Source organism: Lagenorhynchus albirostris, chromosome 16 (genome assembly GCF_949774975.1).
Source record: "Lagenorhynchus albirostris chromosome 16, mLagAlb1.1, whole genome shotgun sequence".
Classification (NCBI taxonomy): domain Eukaryota; kingdom Metazoa; phylum Chordata; class Mammalia; order Artiodactyla; family Delphinidae; genus Lagenorhynchus; species Lagenorhynchus albirostris.
The window spans coordinates 22,949,468-22,971,695 of record NC_083110.1 but is presented as its reverse complement, the minus strand read 5'-3'; the positions used below and the strand labels follow the sequence as shown (position 1 = coordinate 22,971,695).

The following is a 22,228-nucleotide window of genomic DNA, read 5'->3' as shown; positions in this document are numbered from 1 at the left end:
CCTGACCCCTCAGAGAGCCCCCTGCCCTGGGATGTCCGCGTCTCTGAGGCTCCACCTGGGCCCTGGTTAGCAGCTGTTCAATTCTCTCCTAGGTGGCTCCAGGCTCTCCCCTGCCCTGTCTGCAGAGTAGGGACAGGGCTCTGCTCCCTTGTATCTCTCTCCCCAAGTAGGGGATGGGGGTAGGGGAGGGGTGGGGAAGCATGCAATTGACCCCCTGGAGAGAGGTTATATGGGGCACACGAGAACTTTACCAGTGTGGGAAGTCTGCCCAAAACATCCTCCAAGTGCCCAAAGAGCAGAGGGTGGCAAGTATTTCTCCACCAGGCCAGAGCCCAGCACCTGATCTGACACATGGGCCACCTGACAGATAAACTCCCCCGGTGACCAGCCCAACCAGGACCCCAGCGGTGGCCCACCCTCTCTGTTCTACTCTGTTCCCATCTTTCCAGGCATTCTCCAGCCGCCACACACGCTGGCCCCCCACCCCTGCGTGGGGCGGGGATATGGCAGAAAGCGGCAGGGCCTGGGCCCTGGTCACCCTGCCTGGGCTAAGGTGCTCTGTGAATGACCAGCCTGCATCCCAGGAGGACCTGACCTGGCATCCAGCTGGCAGAGGCCGTGGGAACTCACCGCTGAGCAGGTGTGGTACCCAGTGCCGAAGTCAAAGCGGCATTGCTCGTCCATTGAGTAGTCAATGCCGGGCAGCTCTGGGGGCCGGGGCCAGGCAGGTGCAAAGGGATCATCAAGGAGGCAGTCATAGGAGCTGCCGGCAGAGGCAGGGAGGTGAGCAGGGTGGGGACAGGAATTCCCAAGCTCTCCCTTCCCAGAGGAGGGGGTGTTAACCAAGCAAGGAAGGCCTGCAGGAATCTGCCCCCGCTGCCCTGTGCCAGGAGCTGTGCTGTCCAGGGAGGACAGGCTGCCCTCCCCTCGCTTCCACCCACGACCATGTCTGGGAGCTCCAGGGCAAGGGGACCCAGGACTGCGGTTAGGCACTCAGCTTGTGGTTTTCTTACGGGGCCTGTTTTGCCCGCATTACAGAGACACATCATGGCCCAGATGAAGGGTTGGCTCGTGGACAATTTGAGGGCTCACTGCACTGAGAGAAGAAGACAAGTCAGCCCGCCATGCAGGACGTACACTGGGCGCTGGCCGGCTGCTGCGTGAGGTTAGAGACGGTATCTCTGCCGGCACCCATCCCGCCCAAATCCACTCTGCGCCCATTCTCGGCCTTGAGCTCCTGAGTCCAATGCTTGTCCTGGGCCTCCACGTCCCCGGAGCCCCAGAAGCTGACCGGCAAACCCAGAATTGAGCATGTGTCAGGAGTAGGATGGTGTTAGGAGGGGAGATGACTTGGGGGAGATGGAGTGGCAGGCCGCTTGCTCCCCATCCGGGCCCAGAGGGTGGAGGTGACCTACGGGAGGTAGCGGCTGAGTTCCAGCTTGCTGCAGTGGGACCAGTGGAAGCGGTGGAAGGCAGCCTGCACCAGGGGCGCCATGACGCTGCCCAGGCTGGTCTCATCTGCGCAGCCGTTCCCCTGACCATCGTGCTCCATGCCGAGCCTGGAGGGTGGGGGAGGACAGAGGGGAGCCCTCAGTCATGCCCAGGGAGCCCACCCCTGGGGAGATGAGCAGGCGGGCCTGAGACCCTGCCCTGACCAGGCTTCAGACTGTGACTTCTGGCCTCAGTTTCCCCACCATGCAGTGGAGAGGGCCACCCCTCTGGATGGAAGCTGAGACCCCACCTGGCCCCCCAGTGGGGCTGGACTCATTCTACCCTCCTGACCCCTCCTCAAACCCTACCCACATCCTCACAGTTTCCGAGGTCAGCTCCAGCTCCACTCTGGCCCCAGGACACCTTTCCTGGCCGCCCTCCCTGTGGGCCGCCCTCCCACAGCAGGGAATGCCTGTACCACCGTTAAGAACTCACACGCCATGCACTGTCTTCCCTCCAGACCCAAGGTCTCACGTGCAAGGACCAGTTTCATTCTGTTCAGTTCGACCTCCCTTACTGCGCCCTCCCTGGGTGCCAGCCTCCTTCGCTTCTCCTAGACCCCGCGGTACCCAGCACAGAGCTTTGTGTGTGGTACCTACCAGCCGTGATGATAGTTTAAATGTAAAAGTTTGCTCTTTCTAGTTAACACCAAAGCCCAGAGGTTCTAAATTCTTAAACACTCCCAGGAGTCTGCATTTGGCCTTGACCACTAGACAGACACATGGGCCTCTAAGCTTGACCTTGTCTCTCCATAGGGAGGGGCTCTGTGAGTGAAGAGTGGACACGCCCTGCCCCCCCACATACAGGAAGACAAACTCCTGGCTCCAGGATATGTGGAAGCATTGGCTGCCGGGGCAGGAAGGGACCTCAGAGGTTCCCCTGGTGTCAGCCTCCGTGTTGCAGATGAGGAAACGGAGGCCCCAGAGAGGAGGTGCTACCCACCCAGTGAGCGGCAGGGCTGGGATGAAATCGCAGGGGCAGGCAGATGCAGAGAGGGGCATGGCCAACCACAGATGGCAGGCTCGCCCTCGGGACTGGCCCACTGCTCTCATTCCCATGTCCTTCCAGCTGCAGAAAACAGCCCTCACTCTGTGTGTGGGCTGGGGGCGGGCAAGCTGGGGGCGGGTCCCGTAGCTCTGCCCTTGTGGACAGACAAGGCCAGGAGACGTGACTGTGACAGGTATATGTCACCACCAGACACTGGATGGTGGATTATTTGTTTTCTCCCAGCACGTAGCTTCTTGCATGCTTTTCTGTCCCGTTCTCCACTGCAGCCCTATTTCTAGAACAGGGCCTGGCACACCTCAGGCGCTCAAGAAATACTGGTTGAATGAATGAATGAACATGCTCTAAACCAAATCCGGGCCCGAGGATCACACAAGCCCGCCACCCGCTTGGCCCGAGGCCTGGGTCTAAGTGCCCCTGTTTATGATGGACTCAGGCCAGGGCTCCATCGCGGAGCACTGGGAGGGCCTTGAGGTGTGGCTGAGATGGAGGGATAGAGGCCACCCAGAGAGCAGAGCACTGCCTATAAGGCGACACTGCTACTGGCCTGCCAGAGGCAGGGCCACATCTGGTCTCCCAAGGCCCTGGATTTGGGGCTGGGCCCAAGGCAGGGCCAGAATTGCTGTCTGGGCCCCAGGGCTCCATCCCCGTCGGGGCAGCTCCTCTGGCATCTCCCTGGACACTAGGAAGGGAGTCCCAACTGGGGCGAAGCCTCCCACACCCGCAGACCTCCGCAGAGCTCAAGGCACCGCTCGCCCCTCAGTGCCACTTACACGTGGCCGGTCTCGTGGGCCACCACAAAGGCCGAGGAGAAGCCGTCTTCGTGGTTAAGGGCACAGCTTCTCAGGGGGTGGCACATGCCAGTAACAGGTGCGTACCCTGCCAGGGAGAGGGAGAGAGGGCAGAGAGAGAGGTCACGTGTAGGTGAGGTAGGACTCGACGAGGTCTGTGCCGAGCCAGCCACCGCAGGGGCGTCCAGACCTGGTCACCACCGGAGGGTCCCTGGAGGAAGAAGGATCCTTCCAACGCGCCCCCCGTGTGTACGCACCCGCAGTACAGCTCCTGGGCCAAGCTGCCCCCACGTCCTAAGGCTTGCCGCCCTCCCTCCTGGCCTGCAGCTCTCTGTGCCTGTCGGCCCCAAGCCTGCATACAGCCGACTTCCGAGCTGCATCCCTCCAGACAGTCAGTCCGCTGGTGAGTCAACAAACAAGCTCCAAATGTGTGTACGCGGGGTAGCAGGTGGCACCGTGTTAGAGACTACGGGGAACACAGGCGCGAGCCCGCATCCCCCCAGCACACCCACACACCGGAGGGGCAGACGGCTTAGCAGGGAGACTAGGGGTCACGAGGTCAGCCTAGGTGTGGGCCTGCAGGGCCGGAGTTCAAGGAGCACAGAGGGGTGTGTGGGGTGGCTAGGGGGAAGGCCTCTGACCGAAGGGGTTGAGCGGGACCAGGGAATGACTTACGGGGGCCTAGAGCTGGGCCTGGAGGACAGGCGAGAGACTCTGGCGAGGTGGGGGGCGGGCAGGGGGAGGGGAGGACACAGGCAAGGGGCAGACACAGCTGCGCAGGCCTCAGGAGCCGCGGGCAGTGCAGGGGGCCGGCACGTGGCACTGAGTAAGCAGCTTTGTGTGCGAGGCCCGTGATCTACGGGGGCTGCTTCCCCGCCTCCCCAGGGCCCGTAATCAGCTGGGAGGGCAGCCTGGGCTGAGGAAGACATCTGAGGAGGGGGAGATGGTAGAGAGCGCTCCCTGCCTCGGGCCTTCAGCCAACCATGACCAGATAGCTATTCCCTGTCTTCGGAATTGCTGAAATCCTCTCTTATTTGAGATGGTTTTGGGGGTGTAACAAGAAGCTGTGGTGAGAAGGCTTCTTGGGTCCCGATTGTCCTGGAGGTCTGGATGTACTCTACAGGGCATGCAAGTACACACGTGTATGTGTGTCTCTTTGCACATGTGTCTGTGTGTCTGCACATGTGTGTCTGTGCATGAGTGTGCATGTGTCTGTACACGCAAGTGTCTGCGTGTAGGTGTGTAAATCTGTTTGTGTGCGTACAAGCCTGCCTTTGGGGCTTCAGGGATTCAGACAAGCAGCCCTTTTGGTAGAGGCTGCCTCTCTTCTAGCATCAAACCAGAAAACACTACAAAGCCCTCAACCTGGAGCCTGGAGATACAGTCTGAGTCTCAGCGTTGTCTCCTCTCTGCTGTGAGGCCTAGGCAAGCCTCGTTGCCACTCTGTGCCTTGGTTTCCCCATACAGAAACCTGGGGGTGATCAAAGCTTCCTATGTCTGCAGAGCGCTTTCAGCCATCCTCTGTCACAGACATGGGATGCATCCCTCAGCCCTTTTAGCAGCCCGGGAATGGAGGAAGGCAAATACTACTATTTCTCCCATTCCACAGTTGGGAGAATCTCAGGAGATGAATGAGTTTGGATCACTAGGCTGGAGAGGCATGGATCTGCGGGTAGAGCAGGGCCATCCTTTCTGAAGTCCACACCAGCCCCGCCCTAGGTGCCCCACGGCCTGCAGTGAGGACAGAAGGATACAATGTGGGCAGAAGCATCTTGAAGATCACTGAGGTCTTCGAGCAGCCAGGCTCCGGGATGGTGATCACAGGGCCTAGGGCCTGACTCACAGCGACCTGCAGGCTCAACCAAGGCAGCAGGGACCAGGGCGGGGCCCCTTCACTTCCCCTGGCCCCCGAGAAACCATTCCAAAGCTCGCCTACCTGTCCGGCCAGGTCCTGTCTCCAAAGTCCCAAGGATCTTTTTGTTGCCAGAAGACCTGGCCCCAGAGACAGCCTTGGCCTCTGCCCTGCAGCTACACACACCTGGCCACGGCAAATACAGTACCTTGCGTACCTGAGGGCCCAAAGTCCTGCCGGGTGAGGAAGACGACGTGGTCGTGGTGCTCCGCGTGGCCGGGGTCCTGGCGCTGCTGAGACTGCGCCCAGCGACACACCTGCTCCAGGCTGCGAGAAGGGTTCCCACGCTCGATCAGGCTCAGGGACTGGGGGGCCAGAGAGCAGAGTGCCGGTCAGAGCCCACGGACGGCAGCAGGCACCCTGCCCTGTGCTCCCAGCAGCAGGGGACACGGAGGCCCGCAGAACGGCAGGGCCTGCCCCGAGGTCGCTGCTGTCCCGGCTCCGGCACACAGCCCCGTTCCGTTTTAGGGAACGTTCCCGTGCCAAGCCCTGTGCTGGGGCACCTGTCTGCTGAGAACTCACATTATTGCTAATTCCTCAAGTAACCCACAGGCAGGTGCTGTACTGAGCATCTCCTCTATGCAGTCACTGTCATTATCTCCACAACAGCCCCTAGAGGAGAGTTCTGTTTTTACTCCCGTATGGGGGAAAACAAGCAACAGAGCCCAGAACCCCCGGCCACAACCCTAGCAGGACTTGTCTCGGTCACTGGCCCCCCCTCTAAGCCCCACTTTCCCCACCGATTCATGGAGCAGGACCTCCAGCTGTAGGGGTTGAGGACTGTCCATTTACCCGACTGGAGGGAATTCATAAGTCCCCGCTTACCAACCCCAGATGCCTCCGCTAATGGTTTGGGGGTTCTAATTTTGGAAACAAAATGTTTCCTAGATGCTGTTATCCCTCCCCGATACCTTAGCTGGTCTGATGCTCTGGCCCCCCACCCCTTCTCCCTCAAACACTGCCTGTTGACACAGGGGTTTACCTGTCGGTAGCCAACCATGATCAAGCGGACAAGGGCGATGTTTATGTGGACCCCCAGGGACTCATCGTGGTAAATCTCATCCACCTTCAAGAAGAGATGAGCGTGTGGTGTTAGGGGAAGCAAGAGTTCATTGAAGGCCCACCGCATGCCAGGCATCTGACACGCTACCCTACTTCACCCTTACCATGGCTTTATCTGCAGGCTTTCCTATCCTCAGACGAAGAAACTGAGGCAGAGGGAGGCAAGATGACCTGCCCAAGGACGCACAGCTAACAAGATGCACAACTGGGTTTCAAATCCTGGCCCACCAAATTCCAACACTGAGCTCTTTCCACGAAGCCAAAGCATGAGGGGACCTGGTCTCAAACCCAACAACTCAGATGGAATCTTGTCTTTTTATATCTCTGAAGAGTCCTTCCAGAAATGTCACCCAGCTCAGGTCACTCATCCTCACAGCCCTGTGTACCTTTCCAAGCGCCTCTGGACTCATCCGTGGGCTCTGCAGTGCCTGGGCCCCCCTCCAGGGCAAACCCAGGAGGAAAGGGCTCTAGGGCCTTGGACCAGCAGCATCCCCTGGGGCTCGTTAAAAATGCAGAGTCTTGGGCCCACCTCCTGAGTCAGAGTCTGAGTTAGAACAAGATCCCCAGTGATACTCAGGCATGGTCAAGTTTGAGGACAGGAGCAGTGCATTGGAGTATTCCCTTCTCCCACAGGCTCAGGGACCTTTGGGGCGGTCATGGCACAGTTCATCGATGAATGCAGCCCCCAGCCACTCCCCTGTTCAGGAAGTCCCAGAACCGTGTCCATAACAGATGGACACCACCCCCAAGGACAGGCAGTTCACCCACTCCTGAAGATGCCTATCTCCTGAGTGGTCCCACTGGACAAGTCCATCTTTTTTGTTTTAAATAACTTTTATTCCTGGATATAAAATATTTCACTCTAAAAACTCTGAAAAATACCCCAAAAAAGTAAAAGAAAAAAGTCAGAGGCGATCAAGATGGCAGAATAGTAAGACGTGAAGCTCACCTCCTCCCACAAATACATCAAAAATACATCTACATGTGGAATGATTCTCATAGAATATCTACTGAACGCAGCAGAAGAGCTCAGAGCTCTGAAAGGGCCAGAAAATCTCCATGCAACTGGGTAGGACAAAAGAAAAAAGGGGAAAAAAAAATGGAATCAGAACAGGACCTGTGCCCCTGGGAGGGAGCTGTCAAAGAGGAAATGTTCCTGCACCTGGGGAGTCCCCTCACTGGTGGGGAGATCAGCAGGGACAGAGGGGGGCTTCGGAGCCTCGGAGGAGAACTCAGCGACAGGTCTGCAGCAGCTAGAATGGAAAGAAACCTGCACAGATGGTCAGGGCCATCGCTCTGCATTCCCCAGCCTGAGACACGTGGCCACCAGTGTGGACGGGGGCTGGGTGTGGAAGCTTGGGCTTCAGAGATCAGACCGGGGAGAGGACTGGGGTGGGCTGCGTGGGAACACCCTGAGGGGCTGGAGTCTGGTGCGACCACAACTGTGGGTGTACACAGAGGAAGCCTGGGCCGCCTTAGAGGCCAAGCGCCACTGTGTGGGCGGTGTGTGCGGGCAAGGGGAGGACCTGCTATTCCAGTGTTTTTCCCTGTGTGAGCTCTCAGGCAGCAGGACACTGCCCACACGGGCTCCAGGAGCGGTGGCGAGCTGCCTCTGCTCCCACGGCATGCTCCAAGTGTGCGCATGAGCTGCCACCACTGCCAATAACCCCACGACCAGGCACCAGCCGCTGCATCGGCACACCCGTATCAAGGGGATAACGGCCAGCACACGCTGAGGAAAGACGCAACATGCATCCACACGAAAAACAGCCCTCGCACCAAAAATATTAAACCCACACAAGCTACACAGGGACACTCCCACATATAAATAGCCCTCCGAGACCACAGTAGATAATTGTTTCTCCTAAACTCACAGAATTAAGAGAAATATAAGTAAAATGAAGAAGCAGAGGAACCACTCCCAGTTGAAAGACCAAGGGAATTCCCCTGAAAGAACAAACAATGAAACAGACCTCTTCACTGTAATAGACACCGATTTCAAAAAGGAGATAATGGAAATACTGAAGGAATTAAGAAAGGCTATCGACAGAAATGCAGAGTACTGTAAAAAGGAACTAGAAACTATAAAGGGGAACCAGGAAAAATTAGAAAACTCATTTGCCGAGACAAAAAGGCAACTAAAGGCAATGAATAGCAGAATAAATTATGCAGAAGAATGAATAAGTGCCGTGGAAGATAGAACAATGGAAATCACCCAATCAGGAGAGCAGACAGAAAGTCAAATGAAAAACAAATGAAAGCAATATAAGATATTATATGGGATAATATATTATAGGATAATATAAAGTGTGCTAATGGGATGATATAAAGTGTGCCTATGGGATAACATAAGGGAATAATATAAAGTGTGCCAATCTATGCATATGGGATATGCAATAATATCCTATGGGATAATATAATATCCTATGGGATATTATAAAGTGTGCCAATCTATACATAATAGGGATTCCAGAAGGGAAAGAAAGACAAAAGGGGATCGAAAATGTATTTGAAGAAATTATGGCTGCAAACTTCCCAAACGTAAAGAAGTAAACAGATATCCAGGTACAGGAAGCACAGAGGGTCCCAAACAAGATAAAGCCAAACACACGTACACCAAGATGTATTATAATAAAAATGACAAAAGTTAAAGAGAGGGTTCTAAAGGCAGCAAGAGAAAAACAGAGTTAATTACAAGGGAACCCCCATAAGGGTATCAGCTGATTTCTCTACAGAAACTTTGCAGGCCAGAAAAGAGTGGCATGATATTTTCAAAGTCCTGAAAGGGAAAAATCTGCAACCTAGGATACTCTACCCAGCAAGATTATCACTTAGAATAGAAGGAGAGTTAAAGTATTTCTCAGACAAGCAAAAACTAAAAGAATACAGAAATACAAAACCTACTCTGAAGGAAATGCTGAAAGGTCATCTCTAAATAGAAAAGAAGAATATATAGGAAAGAGAAAATCACAATTGGAAAGCAAATCACTTAAATAAGCCAGTCCACAGATTAAAAAAAGATCAAAGAATTTCTGTGAAAGTGATAATAACCACAGTGAACAGCAAAAGGATGAACGCAAAGATGTAAAAGGGCATCAAAATCATAAAAAGTAGGGGAGGAGAGTAAGCAAATGTAGATTTTTTTTCATTTCCTAGAATGTGTTTGAGTCTATATGATTACCAGTCTAAGGCAAGTAGAAACAGGATGGGGTTAACATATTTGAAAAGCAGGGTAACCACAAATCAAAAACATACAAGAGATTCACAAAAACCAAAAAGAAGAGAACATAAGCATAACACAAAAGAAAATCATCAAACAACAAAAGGAAATAGAAACAGAAAGGGACAGAGAAGAAATATAAAATCAACAGGAAAACAAGGCTAAAATGGCAATAAATACATATCTATTAATAAGTACCTTAAATGTCAATGGACTAAATGCTCCAATCGAAAGACACAGAGTGGCAGATTGGATAAAATAAATAAATAAATAAATAAACAACAGCCTACAATATGTTACCTACAAAAGACCCACTTTAGGGCAAAGGACACACACAGATTGAAAGTGAGGGGATGGAAAAGGTTATTTCATGCAAACAGAAATGAAAAGAAAGTGGGGGGTCACAGTACTCATATCAGACAAAATAGACTTTAAAACACAGGCCATAAAGAAAGGTAAAGAAGGACACTATATAATGATAAAAGGATCAATACAAGAAGAGGATTTTACACTTGTCAACATTAATGCACCTAATGTAGGAGCACCCAAATAAATAAAACAAATACTAATAGACATAAAGGGGGAAACTGACAAGAATACAATAATAGTAGGAGACTTTAACACCACACTCACATCAATGGACAGATCTTCTAGACAATCAATAATGCAACAGAGATCCTAAATGATACAACAGAACAGTTAAGACTTAACTGATATTTTCAGGACATTACATCCAAAATAACCAGAATACACATTCTTTTCAAGTGCACATGGAACATTCTCTAGGATTGACCATATACTAGGGCATAAAACAAGCCTCAACAAATTTAAGAATATAGAAATTATCTCAAGCATCTTTTCTGACCACAACAGCATGAAACTAGAAATCAACCACAAAAAAAGAAATGAGAAAAAAAAATTACATGGAAACTAAACAACATGCTACTAAAAAACCAATGGGCCAATGATGAAATCAAAGAGGAAATTAAAAAACACCTTGAGACAAATGACAATGAAAACACAACCATACAAAATCTATGGGATGCTGCAAAAGCAGTTCTTAGAGGGAAGTTCATAGCAACACAGGCCTTCCTCAAAAAACAAGAAAAATCTCAAACAACCTAACCTACCACTTAAAAGAATTAGAATGAGGGCTTCCCTGGTGGCACAGTAGTTAAGAATCCACCTGCCAATGCAGGGGACACGGGTTCGAGCCCTGGTCTGGGAAGATCCCACATGCCACGGAGCAAATAAGCCCGGACACCACAACTACTAAGCCTGCACTCTAGAGCCCATAAGCCACAACTACTGAAGCCTGCACACCTAGAGTCCATGCTCCACAGCAAGAGAAGCCACCGTAATGAGAAAACTGCGCACCGCAACAAAGAGTTTTTCCCCCCGCTCGCTGCAACTAGAGAAAGCCCATGCACAGCAACAAAGACCCAACTCAGCCAAAAATAAATAAATTTATTTTAAAAAAAAAAGAAATAGAAAGAGAAGAACAAACAAAACCTAAAGTCAGCAGAAGGAAGGAAATAATAAAGATCAGAGGGGAAATAAATAAAATAGATTTAAAAAACAATAGAGGGACTTCCCTGGTGGCACAGTGGTTAAGACTCCACGCTCCCAATGCAGGGGGCCCAGGTATGATCCCTGGTCAGGAAACTAGATCCCACGTGCATGCCGCAACTAAGGAGCCCACGAGCCGCAACTAAGGAGCCTGAAAGCCACAACTAAGGAACCCACCTGCTGCAACTAAGACCCAGCACAACCAAATAAATAAATTAAATTTTTTTTAAAAAATAGAAAAAAATCAATAAAGCCAAGAGCTGGTTCTTTGAAAGGGTAAAGAAGACTGGCAAACCTCTGGTCAGGTTCACCAAGAAGAAAAGAGAGAGAACCCAAATAAATAAAATAAGAAATGAAAAAGGAGACATAACAATGAATACCACAGAAATACAAAAAACCCTAAGGGAATACTACAAAAATTTATATGCCAACAAATTTGACAACCTAGAAGAAATGGACAAGGATCTAGAAACATACAGCTCACCAAAACTGAATCAAGAAGAAACAGATAATTTGAACAGACCAATCACTAGAGCTGAAATAGAATCTGTAATTAAAAAATTCCCTACAGGGCTTCCCTGGTGGCGCAGTGGTTGAGAGTCTGCCTGCCGATGCAGGGGACAAGGGTTTGTGCCCCGGTCCGGGAAGATCCCACATGCCGTGGAGCGGCTGGGCCCATGAGCCATAGCTGCTGAGCCTGCACGTCCAGAGCCTGTGCTCTGCAATGGGAGAGGCCACAACAGTGAGAGGCCCGCGTACCACAAAAAAAAAAAAATTCCCTACAAATAGAAGTCCAGGACTAGATGGCTTCATAGGCGAATTCTACCAAACATACAAAAAAGAATTTATACTGATCCTTCTCAAACTCTTCCAAAAAATTGAAGAGGAGGGAACACACCCAAAGACATTCTATGAAGCCACCATCACCCTGATACCAAAACCACACAAAGACACCACCAAAAAAGAAAATCACAGGCCAATATCGTTGGTGAATACAGATGCAAAAAGTCTCAACAAAATATCAGCAAACCGAATCCAACAACACATAAAAATAATCACACACCACAACCAAGTGTGATTCATCCCAAGTTCACAAGGAGGTTTCAACATATGTAAATCAGTCAATGTGATACGTCACATAAACAAAAGAAAAGATAAAAACCACATGATCATCTCAATAGATGCAGAAAAAGCATTTGACAAAATTCAACATCCATTTATGATAAAAATTCTTACCAAAGTGGCTACAGAGGGAACATATCTCAACATAATAAAAGCTATTTATGACAAACCCACAGCCAATATAATACTCAATGGTGACAAGATGATAGCCTTCCCACTAAAATCTGGAAAAAGACAAGGATGCCCACTCTCACCTCTTCTGTTCAACATAGTATTGGAAATCCTAGCCACAGCAATCAGACAAGAAAAAGAAATAAAAGGTATCCAAATTGGAAGGGAAGAGGTAAAATTGTCATTATAGACAGATGATGTAATTCTATATTGAGACAACCCTAAAGACTCCACACAAAAACTACTAGAACTGATAAATGAATTCAGCAAGGTAGCAGGATACAAGATTAACATACAGAAATTGGTTCCATTTCTTTACACTAACAATGAAATATCAGAAAAGGAATGTAAAAAAACAATACCTTTCAAAATCACAACTCCCAAAATAAAATACTTAGGAATAAACCTGACCAAGGAGGTGAAAGACTTATATGCTGACAACTATAAATCATTAATAAAGGAAACTGAAGATGATTCAAAGAAATGCAAAGACATCCATGCTCTTGTATAGGAAGAATTAATATTGTTAAAATGGCCATACTAGCCAAAGCAATCTACAGATTTTTAATGCAATTCCTATCAAATTACACATGACATTTTTCACAGAACTAGAACAAATAATCCTAAAACTTATATGGAACCATAAAAGACTCAAAATTGCCAAAGCAATCCTGAAGAAAGAGAACAAAGCAGAAGGCATAACCCTCCCAGACTCCAGACAATACTGCAAAGCTACAGTAATCAAAACAGCATGGTATTGGCACAAAAACAGACATATGGATCAGTGGAACAGAACAGAGAACCCAGAAATAAACCCACACACCTATGGTCAATTAATCTTCAACAAAGGAGGCAAGAATATATACAATGGGAAAAAGAGTCTCTTCAGCAAGTGGAGTTGGGAAAGCTGGACAGCTGCATGTAAATCAATGAAGTTAGAACACACCCCCACACCATACACAAAAATAAACTCAAAATGGCTTAAAGATTTAAACATAAGACATGATGCCATAAAACTCCTAGAAGAGATCCTAGGCAAAACATTCTCTAACATAAATCATAGCAATGTTTTTCTTAGGTCAGTCTCCCCAGGCAATACAAATAAAAACAAAAATAAACAAATGGGACCTAGTCAAACTTACAAGCTTTTGCACAGCAAAGGAAACCATAAAAAAAACCGAAAAGACAACCTACAGAATGGGAGAAAATATTTGCAAACAATATGACCAACAGGGCTTAGTTTCCAAAATATACAAACAGCTCATATAACTCAACAACAACAAAACAAACAACCCAATAGAAATATGGGCAGAAGACCTAAATAGACATTTCTCCAAAGAAGAAATACAAATAGCCAATAGGCACATGAAAACATGCTCAACATAGCTAATTATTAGAGAAATGCAATTCAAAACTACAATGAGGTACCACTTCACACCAGTCAGAATGGCCATCATTAAAAAGTCTAGAAACAATAAATGTTGGAGGTGTGGAGAAAAGGGAACCCTCCTACACTGTTGGTGGGAATGTAAGTTGGTGCAGCCACTGTGGAAAACAGTATGGAGGTTCCTCAGAAAACTAAAAATAGAATTACATATGATCCAGCAATCTCACCCCTTGGCATATTTCCAGACAAAACTCTAATCCAAAAAGATACATGCACCCCTATGTTCACAGAGGCACTATTCACAATAGCCAAGATGTGGAAACAACTAAGTGTCCATTGACACGTGAATGGATAAAGAAGATGTGGTACGTATACAAGGGAATACTACTCAGCTAAAAAAAAGAACAAAATAACGCCATTTGCAGCAACATGAATGCAACTAGAGATTACCATACTAAGTGAGGTATGTCAGAAAGAGAAAGACAAATACCATATGATATCACTTACATATGGAATCTAAAATACGACACAAATGAACCTATCTACAAAACAGAAACAGACTCACAGATACAGAGAACAGACTTGTAGTTGCCAAGGGGGAGGGGGTTGGGGGAGGGATGAACTGGGAGCTTGGTGTTAGAGATGTAAGCTATTATATATGGAATGGATAAACAACAAGGTCCTACTGCATAGCACAGAGAACTATACTGAGTATCCTATGATAAACCATAATGGGAAAGAATATTAAAAATGAATGTGTAAAAAAAAAAAAAAAAAGAATGTGTATATGTAATACTAAATCACTTTGCTGAGCAGCAGAAATTGACACAACATTGTAAATCAACTATACTTCAATGAAAAAAAAAAAGCTCCCAAGTTATGAAAAGCAAAAAAAGTTGTCTCCTATTATATATTAGCCAGATATATAATAACTATGGTTAACACAGCTTCCTGCCGTGTGCGTGTGTGTGTGTGATCTTACAAAACTGGAATCATGCTGAATATACTGTTTGTGTTTTTCTTATTTCCTGAAACATCATTCTGTGAATTTAAAAGCATCACCTCTAATGTCTACAGGTGATGGGCCATCACTTACGTAACTACTCCCCTAGGAGAAGTGACTTGTCCAGGAGGAGAAATGACGTGGTCAGCAAGTCAGTGTCAGTACACAGCAGTGTAGCTGCCAGGAGCCAGAGTCCTGGGTTCAAACCCCAGCACTGCCTCTTAGGAGCTGGGTGGCTTGGGGCACGTCAGGTAACTCCTCAGAACTCTGCTTCTGTAGACTGGGGATCATAATGGCTGTCGTGGGGCTGGCACGTGGATGCTCATGCCAACTCGACATCTGGGGATTATGAGTGAGCCCCACAGGCAGAGAGGCCCACGGGCACCGTCAGTGATGGAGGCAGAAGTGGAACCAGCCTCTGACTCCTGCCCACATGGCTTCCCGGGAGCGGGGTTGGAGATTCGTGCATGACCCTGTTCTCACCATTTCACCTCTCCACGCCCTTCAGCTCATGAGCAAAGGAACCAGCCTACAACCCACAAAGGGACTGCTGTCTACGCGATGGAGAGGGACAGTGTGGCCAACCCTACCTATGAGAGTCCCATGGGGAGGGGAAGGCCAGTTGGGGGACCAGAGGTCTGCTCCTGTGCTGACGCACCCCTCCTGGGACACAAGAACAGAGCCCCAGCCTACTCTCCCACACCTGGCAGCTGCCCCAACCCGTGAGCGTGCAGACTCCAGAGCAGCCAGCACCAGGCTTCCCCCAACGGCCTGCCTGGCACCCATGTCTGACCCCAACTGAGACCAGAGACCAGTGCCTGCTGGGGGACAGCAGGCCCCACGAACCCCATCACACATAACAGTGGAAAGTCCGATGGGTGGGAGCACCTCCCTCCACCCTCCTCCCCTCTCCTGCAGGAGCAAAGACATCATGGGAGCAAAGTGGCCAAATGCATAAATAGATGATGTCCTTCTCCACCCGCCTGCCCTGACTCATCCTAGGAGAACACGCACACATTTTCTCCCTCACAGAATTCCAACCTGAGTACTCTTTGCTGACCCACTGAAACGACACTCGATCTGCAGTAGGATGACTCAAATAAGCCCAACATCTCAGCCCCTCCGACACCAGTACATGGCCTTCCTTCTACACAAGGGTGTGGCCAGTGTCTCAGACCTCCCTGATGGTGCCCTGTAAGAGTGCAGACCAAGGACGGGGTCACAAGCAATGCATGCTCCACACAGCCACGTCTGTACATCTCGTATACATGTGTAAACCCACCAGTGACCCCAGGGCAGGGGAAGGAAGCGGTCACTGGGTACATGGGCGGGGCATCTGTGGGGCCTCTGGCCATCTAGAGTACCCAGGCCATTGCCTTCCTGCCCTCTTCTGTCTCCAAAGTGGACCAGGCAGATTGCTGCCAGAATCCTGCCACATTACTCATTTCTGTCCCACACTCCGCCAGCCAAACCCACTCTTCAAGGGCTGCAGTGACCCCTACCCTACACTGCATCTCCAGGCCAGGATGTTAGGAGGTCCTCACAGAACTGGACAGGGGGCTGCTGCTCTCTGAGCAGGAGGAAGAATCAGAGCCTGAGTGTCCAGTACAGTAGGGGGTTGAGTGGGGCCTCCTGACACCAACTCCCACTCCCAGGTAACTGGCCCAGATGCAAATACTGAGCAATTAATACTAAAAATTAATTTTGCCTCTTCTACAGAAATAAAAAAGAAGTCAAATACACACTTCTTGCACAGTAATTTACCTTGAAATCAACCTTCATGGTTAGGGAAAGAAAGCACAACACTCTTTTGATAATCAATGCTACACAATTATTCACTTTCACCATTAAATAACACATTTAATCAGCTAAATAGATAGATCCCTACAAAGACAGAAAGACAACCTTTTTATCTCCCACGTGAGACACCACAGGCTTCTGAAATAATCTGGACACCACAGGCTTCCGGTCACTGGTGTATCAATCTCTGTGGCGCAGACCCCCCGTGCCCCACCCCAGGGGTCAGGGGAGAGGAAGAGGGTGCTTGTGGGAAGGAGGGTCAGGCAGGTCTTACTGGAGGAGCCAGAACGATCCTGGACTGAGAAGGTCATTGACCCTTTGGAGTTGGGGAGAGGCTCGATGCAGGAGAGAAGAACGCGGGAACCATGTGGAGCCACCAAGAGAGCCCCAAGGTCACTGGCAATCAGGGTAACTGAGGCCAATCCCCACGTGACGGGGAGTTTCTTCCCAGCCCGTGCCCGCACACCTCCAGCAACAGGGCACTCTCGGCCATTAGAAAGCTCTCTGTGCCATGAGCCCCATTCGGCCTTCCTGTCCACCTCCCCCACTGGCCTCAAGTCTCCCTCTTGAAGTTTCACTGAGCGCATCGGCTCCATTCCTGGAGACAGATAGTCACCACTGACTCCCAGGGACTCCTCTCTAAGCTCACATCAGTCAAAGAGAACGTCTTACAGGCAGCAAGACAGAAGACAGATCACTCACCAAGGAAGGACCATTGCGTTAGGAGTAGGTTTTCAACAGCAACAAGGGAGACCCTGAAGTAACACCATCAAAGCAGCATGACAGAGAAACCATCAACCTAGAATCCTGGACCCAGCAAACCGTCTTTTAAGAACCATAATGAAATAAAGACATTATCGAGTGAAAGAAACCTGCGACTGGTACACGGACCCACTAAAGGATCTGCAGGTAAGGACGATGGAAGGCAGCCTAAATACGAGAATGCATGAATAGTTTTGAGCCTGTGATAGGAGCACAGGATAGGTTCCACAGTGAGATAGTCTGGTCTCTTCTTATATTAAATAAGGATAATGAAAATGAAGCAGTTAAATTTTCTCCCATATTCCGCCCCTCCAAAAGTAGGGTTGGCCCTGCCACTCCAGGGGTCTGGTCTGTCTCTGGGGCCCTGGCTCATCTGTACACACCCTTATTAGCCCTTGAGTGGGGACCTCAGTGGCTTTGATTCAGCTGGAGCTATGCTGACACTGTGCACAGGCCAAGGAGGGGGCTGGACAGGGCTGCCGTGTCCAGCAGAACCACAGAGGCCGTGGGCACGTGGGTTCCACCCACAGCCCTGAACTGGTGCCCCAGCAAGGAGATGAGGCTGCCTGAGAGACCCAGGACCCCAGTCCTTTGGAATAAACACAGAGCTGCTCCCTGACAGGCTCCAGCCTGGCTGTGCACTCAAGGCCTGGCTCTGTCAGCCTCTGCCCGCCACGGCTGTCTCCCAAATGCCAGAGGTGAGGCCAGCTCGCCAGCTCAGGGGAGATCAAGAATCGCTTCCCGTGGTTGTGGGAAAAAGCACGATTGCTGCAAGACACACCCACGGGGCAGGAAAGAACACTGTGTCTGGTCTCCCTGCTCCCCCAACCTCAGCCAAGGTCAAGACCAAGACCCCCCCGACCCAGGTTAGAGTTCCACATAACATATTGGCCTGGGATGGCTCTTGCCTGTGTACCAAAAAAACAAGCACAGGTCAGGACTCCCTCTGGCCAAGGGGAGACGAAAGAGCAGAAGCGAGAGGATGGCTAGAGAGCACTAAGGTTGGAGGGTGACTGCTAGTCACTGAACACCTACAATCCACCAGGCACTGTGCTGAGGGCTTTGATGCAACCTCACGCAATCTTATGGAGGGAGGACCTATTCCTGTTTCATATGTGAGAAATCCGAGGCTCAGAGAGGTTAAGTAACTTGCCCGAGGCTACCCAGCTGCAAAGTGGGAGGGCTGGGATTTGAACTCAGATCTCTAGGAGTCTTAGCCACTACACACAGCTGCTCTCCAGAACCAGCTTCTGTGGCAGGCTGGCTGGGGTGGGCTTTCTCTGGCCTAGAAGAGAAGATGAGGAGAGTGGGATTCCATGTCCAGTGAACAGCAACTCGGCCAGGCAGGGATTGCTATAAGAACCTCTTCCCTCTGCTCCTGTAACCCTGTGTGGCCAGGCCTCCCGGGGGCCTTGTGGTCAAGCCCAGGGAGCAGGAAGAGGGGAAGGGGGGTCTACTGGGGTGGGAGCTCTGAATCTGTTCTCCTGCCCGAAGCGGGGATCAGAATCTCTGGGCACCTGCAGCAGCAACGCCCAGGCTTCAGCCCACGGCTGGCGGGGGAGAGCTAGGCCCCAGGGAGCCCATGCGAGGGCAGCTGGCAGCCTTCTCTTCTGGACCAAGGCAAGATGGGCTTCTCCTTGCTTCCAGCAGAGAACGGTCCCCCACCAACCCCAAGTTCCCTCACTCCCTAGGGAATGTTGCTTCTGTGGGGCGACGGAGCAGAATGTCCACCTACTGCTTGGCAGCCGGGTTCAGCAGGGCTCCACAGGGAGGGGCAGTGCGGAGAAAGCCAGGCCCTGGGGTCTTCAGCCCGCCCCTCACTCAAACAGGAGAGGGTACTTACTGCCACCTAAGCATCACCTCCCAGCATCACCTCACAGAATCCTCCCAGAAACCTGCTCGCAAGGAAGTCATTGCCCTTCTTTCCTTTTTAATCAATATACTTTCCATTTTAGCTTTAGATTTTCAGAAAAGCAGCAAGGATAGTACAGAGTTCCCTGTTATTAATATCTGCCCTTACCATGGTACATTTGTCACAATGCATGAACCAATACGGACACATTAGTACTTACTAAAGGCCATATTTTTTCAGATTTCCCTAATGTAAAGGTGTTGTCCCACTTTTTGGCTATGAGATCGCATCTGGGTCAGCACATTACATTTAGTTATCCTATCTCCTTCGACTGCTCCAGGCTGTTTATCCTCTCCGGTGGCCCTCAGACCTCCCTGCGTTTTGATGACCTAAACAGTTTCGAGGAATACTGGTGAAGTATTTTGCAGGCCGTCCTTCAGTTTGGGTATGTCTGATGTTTTCCTCATGGTTAGACTGAGGTCATGGGTTTAGGGAGGAAACACACAGATGTGAGCACCCTCATCACGTCATGTCAAGAGTGCGTGCTATGGGACTTCCCTGGCGGTCCCGTGGTTACGACTCTGCGCTTCCACTGCAGGGGGTGCGGGTTCGACCCCTGGTCAGGAAACTAAGATTCCGCATGCCACGCGGCGTGGCCAAAAAAAACAAAAGGAGTGCGTGCTACCAACATAACATCATTGGTGATGCTGACCTTGATCACCTGCAAGACAGGCTGCTTGCCAGGTTCCTCCACTGAAAAGTGACTACCTCCCCCCGCCACCTGGCCCTGGCTTCCATGCTCTGCTCTTTGAAGGATGTCACTATGCACAGTCCCCCACTTCAGGAGTGGGGAGTTAAAGTCTACCTCCTTGAGGGCAAAGGACCTACGTCATTTATTTGAAATTCTTCTGCAGAGATTTGTTTCTTCTTCCCCAGTTATTTATGTATTCAGTCATTCATTTATCAGTATGGACTCGTGGATATTTATTTTATACTCTGGGTTATAATCCAATACCTCATTATTTATTTTATTGCTCAAATTGTCCCAGCTTTAGCTCTTCCAGTTGGCTCCTGTCCTTCTAACACACTCCCATCGTTTTTGGCTTGGGGGGCTTGGGGGGGCACTTCCTTACTTTCTGACATTACAAGACGCTCATCTTGGGCAGTCCCTGCCCCAGCTCTACAGTCAGCCACTCCTCTAAGGAGCTCCAAGGGGCATGGTATGTTATCTCTGTTTTCATGGCCAGAAAAGCTGGCCCAAAGTGATGGAAGCGCTCGTCTAGGGACAGCAACCACAGCGGGCGTTCAAGCGCAGCCTCCACTCATGTGCCTTCCCTGGTCACTGAGTGCCTCTGAACCTGAACAGAATGCGGCAGCATTGCTTGAAGGTCGGGGAATGGCTCCAATGACTTCTCTGGCCCTTTCTCAATACTGGGCTCTGGGGCCAGTCCTACTGTCCCCAATCCCTGACCCTTCTAGCAACACGGCACATGGCGACTCTGCAGACCAGGCGCTCCAGTGCACCCTCCAATGCACCCATGAGGCCAGACGCTCTTCCTTCCCCTTGTTTATGATTGCAGGAGGCCAGGTGGCAGTTCAGGTGTGTTGCCACTGCCTGTGCAAGCAAGATCCTCTTGTTACTCCTGGTGGCTTCACAGGATACCGCAATCCCTCAACATTTCAGGCAATGAACCGTTTAGGGACTATCTGAGGAAGGAATGTGAATCATGGGTGTCCCAAAACCTCCACTGCCACCTTCAGGAAGGACCAAGAAGGCACCGCATGGAAGCCTGCAGAATGGGTGTCCGTGGATTGGATGACGTCCCAGAGGAAGAGAGGAGCGTTCCTGCATCATCACCCAGGCTCTTGATAGCCCAGGGGACAATACTGTGTGGAAAAGCACAGATTTTGATGACTCTGTGCTGAAAGTGATTTGGACAAGTAATACTCTGAATGTGAGGAAGTTATGGGAATACCTTAGTTCCCCACTTGGTCACATCTGTGTACATACAAGAGTAATATATGATCAAAATCTAAGCCTAAACAAGGCTAAAGAGCTCTTCCAATAAGTACAAATACACATGCTAAGTGACAAGAAAACATCATATCAGAATTTAATCACTAGCATTTTTTCTCTTTCTCGAGTCGATGAAATAACGGAGCATCTGACGATTGATGGGGTCTTAGATTTCATGAAATGTAGTAAATATGTGTTCACACACATCTGAACTCATCTGTGTGTGCACATGTGCATGTATCCATGTCACACGGATAGATGCGGGCATATGTATATGCACATGTGTAAACACATGTACTGTAAACATGCCTGCATGCACACGTGCGGATGTATGTCAGCAATATACTGCTGCCTACAGCCTGGGGTCCCTGCTCTCCCCAGGCCCTCGGGCGCTGACCCACGCAGGAGCCAGAGCTGGGCCCTGCTGTGCCCTGGGCTGGGACACCGAGGCCTCACCAGGGAGCCATGCTGACTTACATGCCACGTTGGCAGGCCCTGCCTTTGAGGTCACCAGTGAGCTCTTGAATATGAGGCTGCTCTCTGCGTGGTGTGAGGAGGGTGCTGAATCTCCAGGTGCCTTTCTCAGCTGCCACAGGCTCACCTACTCCATCCCCTCCCCGCGAGTTCAGTTACGGGCTGGTGTGGGCTACAGGCCGGCACTTTAAGCGGCCTCTAACCAGCACACCTCTTCAGGTGCGGCTGTCCCTGGGGCTCCCAGAGCCTGCAGGCTGGGCCGTGCTGTCCTCCTGGGCCCGGCCACTCAGCCCACCTCACACCCGGGCTGTTCGTGCAGCCTGGTTCCAGAGTGCTCAGGGCCAGGCCTCCCAGCCCAACAGAGTCCCTTTCATGAGTCCACAATACTCAGCATTTATCCCCCGCGACCTATTTCCAAAATGCAGGAGCAGTTACAGCCCAGGTCAGCCTGCTTGTGTGTGAAGAGAGGCAGTGAGCAGGCCTGGAAAGACCCGTGCTCCGCGCGTGATCTCGCCCTGCGCTGACCCTCCCCTGAGCCTGTGGAGGCCTGGGGACAGCAGGGGAGGCAGAGGTCAGGCGTTTGGCACAGG

General features: G+C 50.4%; 1 protein-coding gene across 1 annotated transcript in view; it reads right to left on the bottom strand.

Annotated features, from left to right (window-relative positions):
* Nucleotides 1-22,228, bottom strand: part of ADAMTS14 (ADAM metallopeptidase with thrombospondin type 1 motif 14) — a 129,645-nt gene that overhangs the window by 24,336 nt on the left and 83,081 nt on the right. Inside the window, exons 11-15 of the mRNA XM_060126946.1 lie at nt 6,182-6,265; nt 5,357-5,504; nt 3,270-3,375; nt 1,416-1,559; nt 631-763 (exon numbers count right to left, since the gene is read on the bottom strand). Of these exons, the coding sequence (XP_059982929.1) occupies nt 631-763; nt 1,416-1,559; nt 3,270-3,375; nt 5,357-5,504; nt 6,182-6,265 (615 nt within the window). The remainder of the gene's footprint in view (nt 1-630; nt 764-1,415; nt 1,560-3,269; nt 3,376-5,356; nt 5,505-6,181; nt 6,266-22,228) is intronic.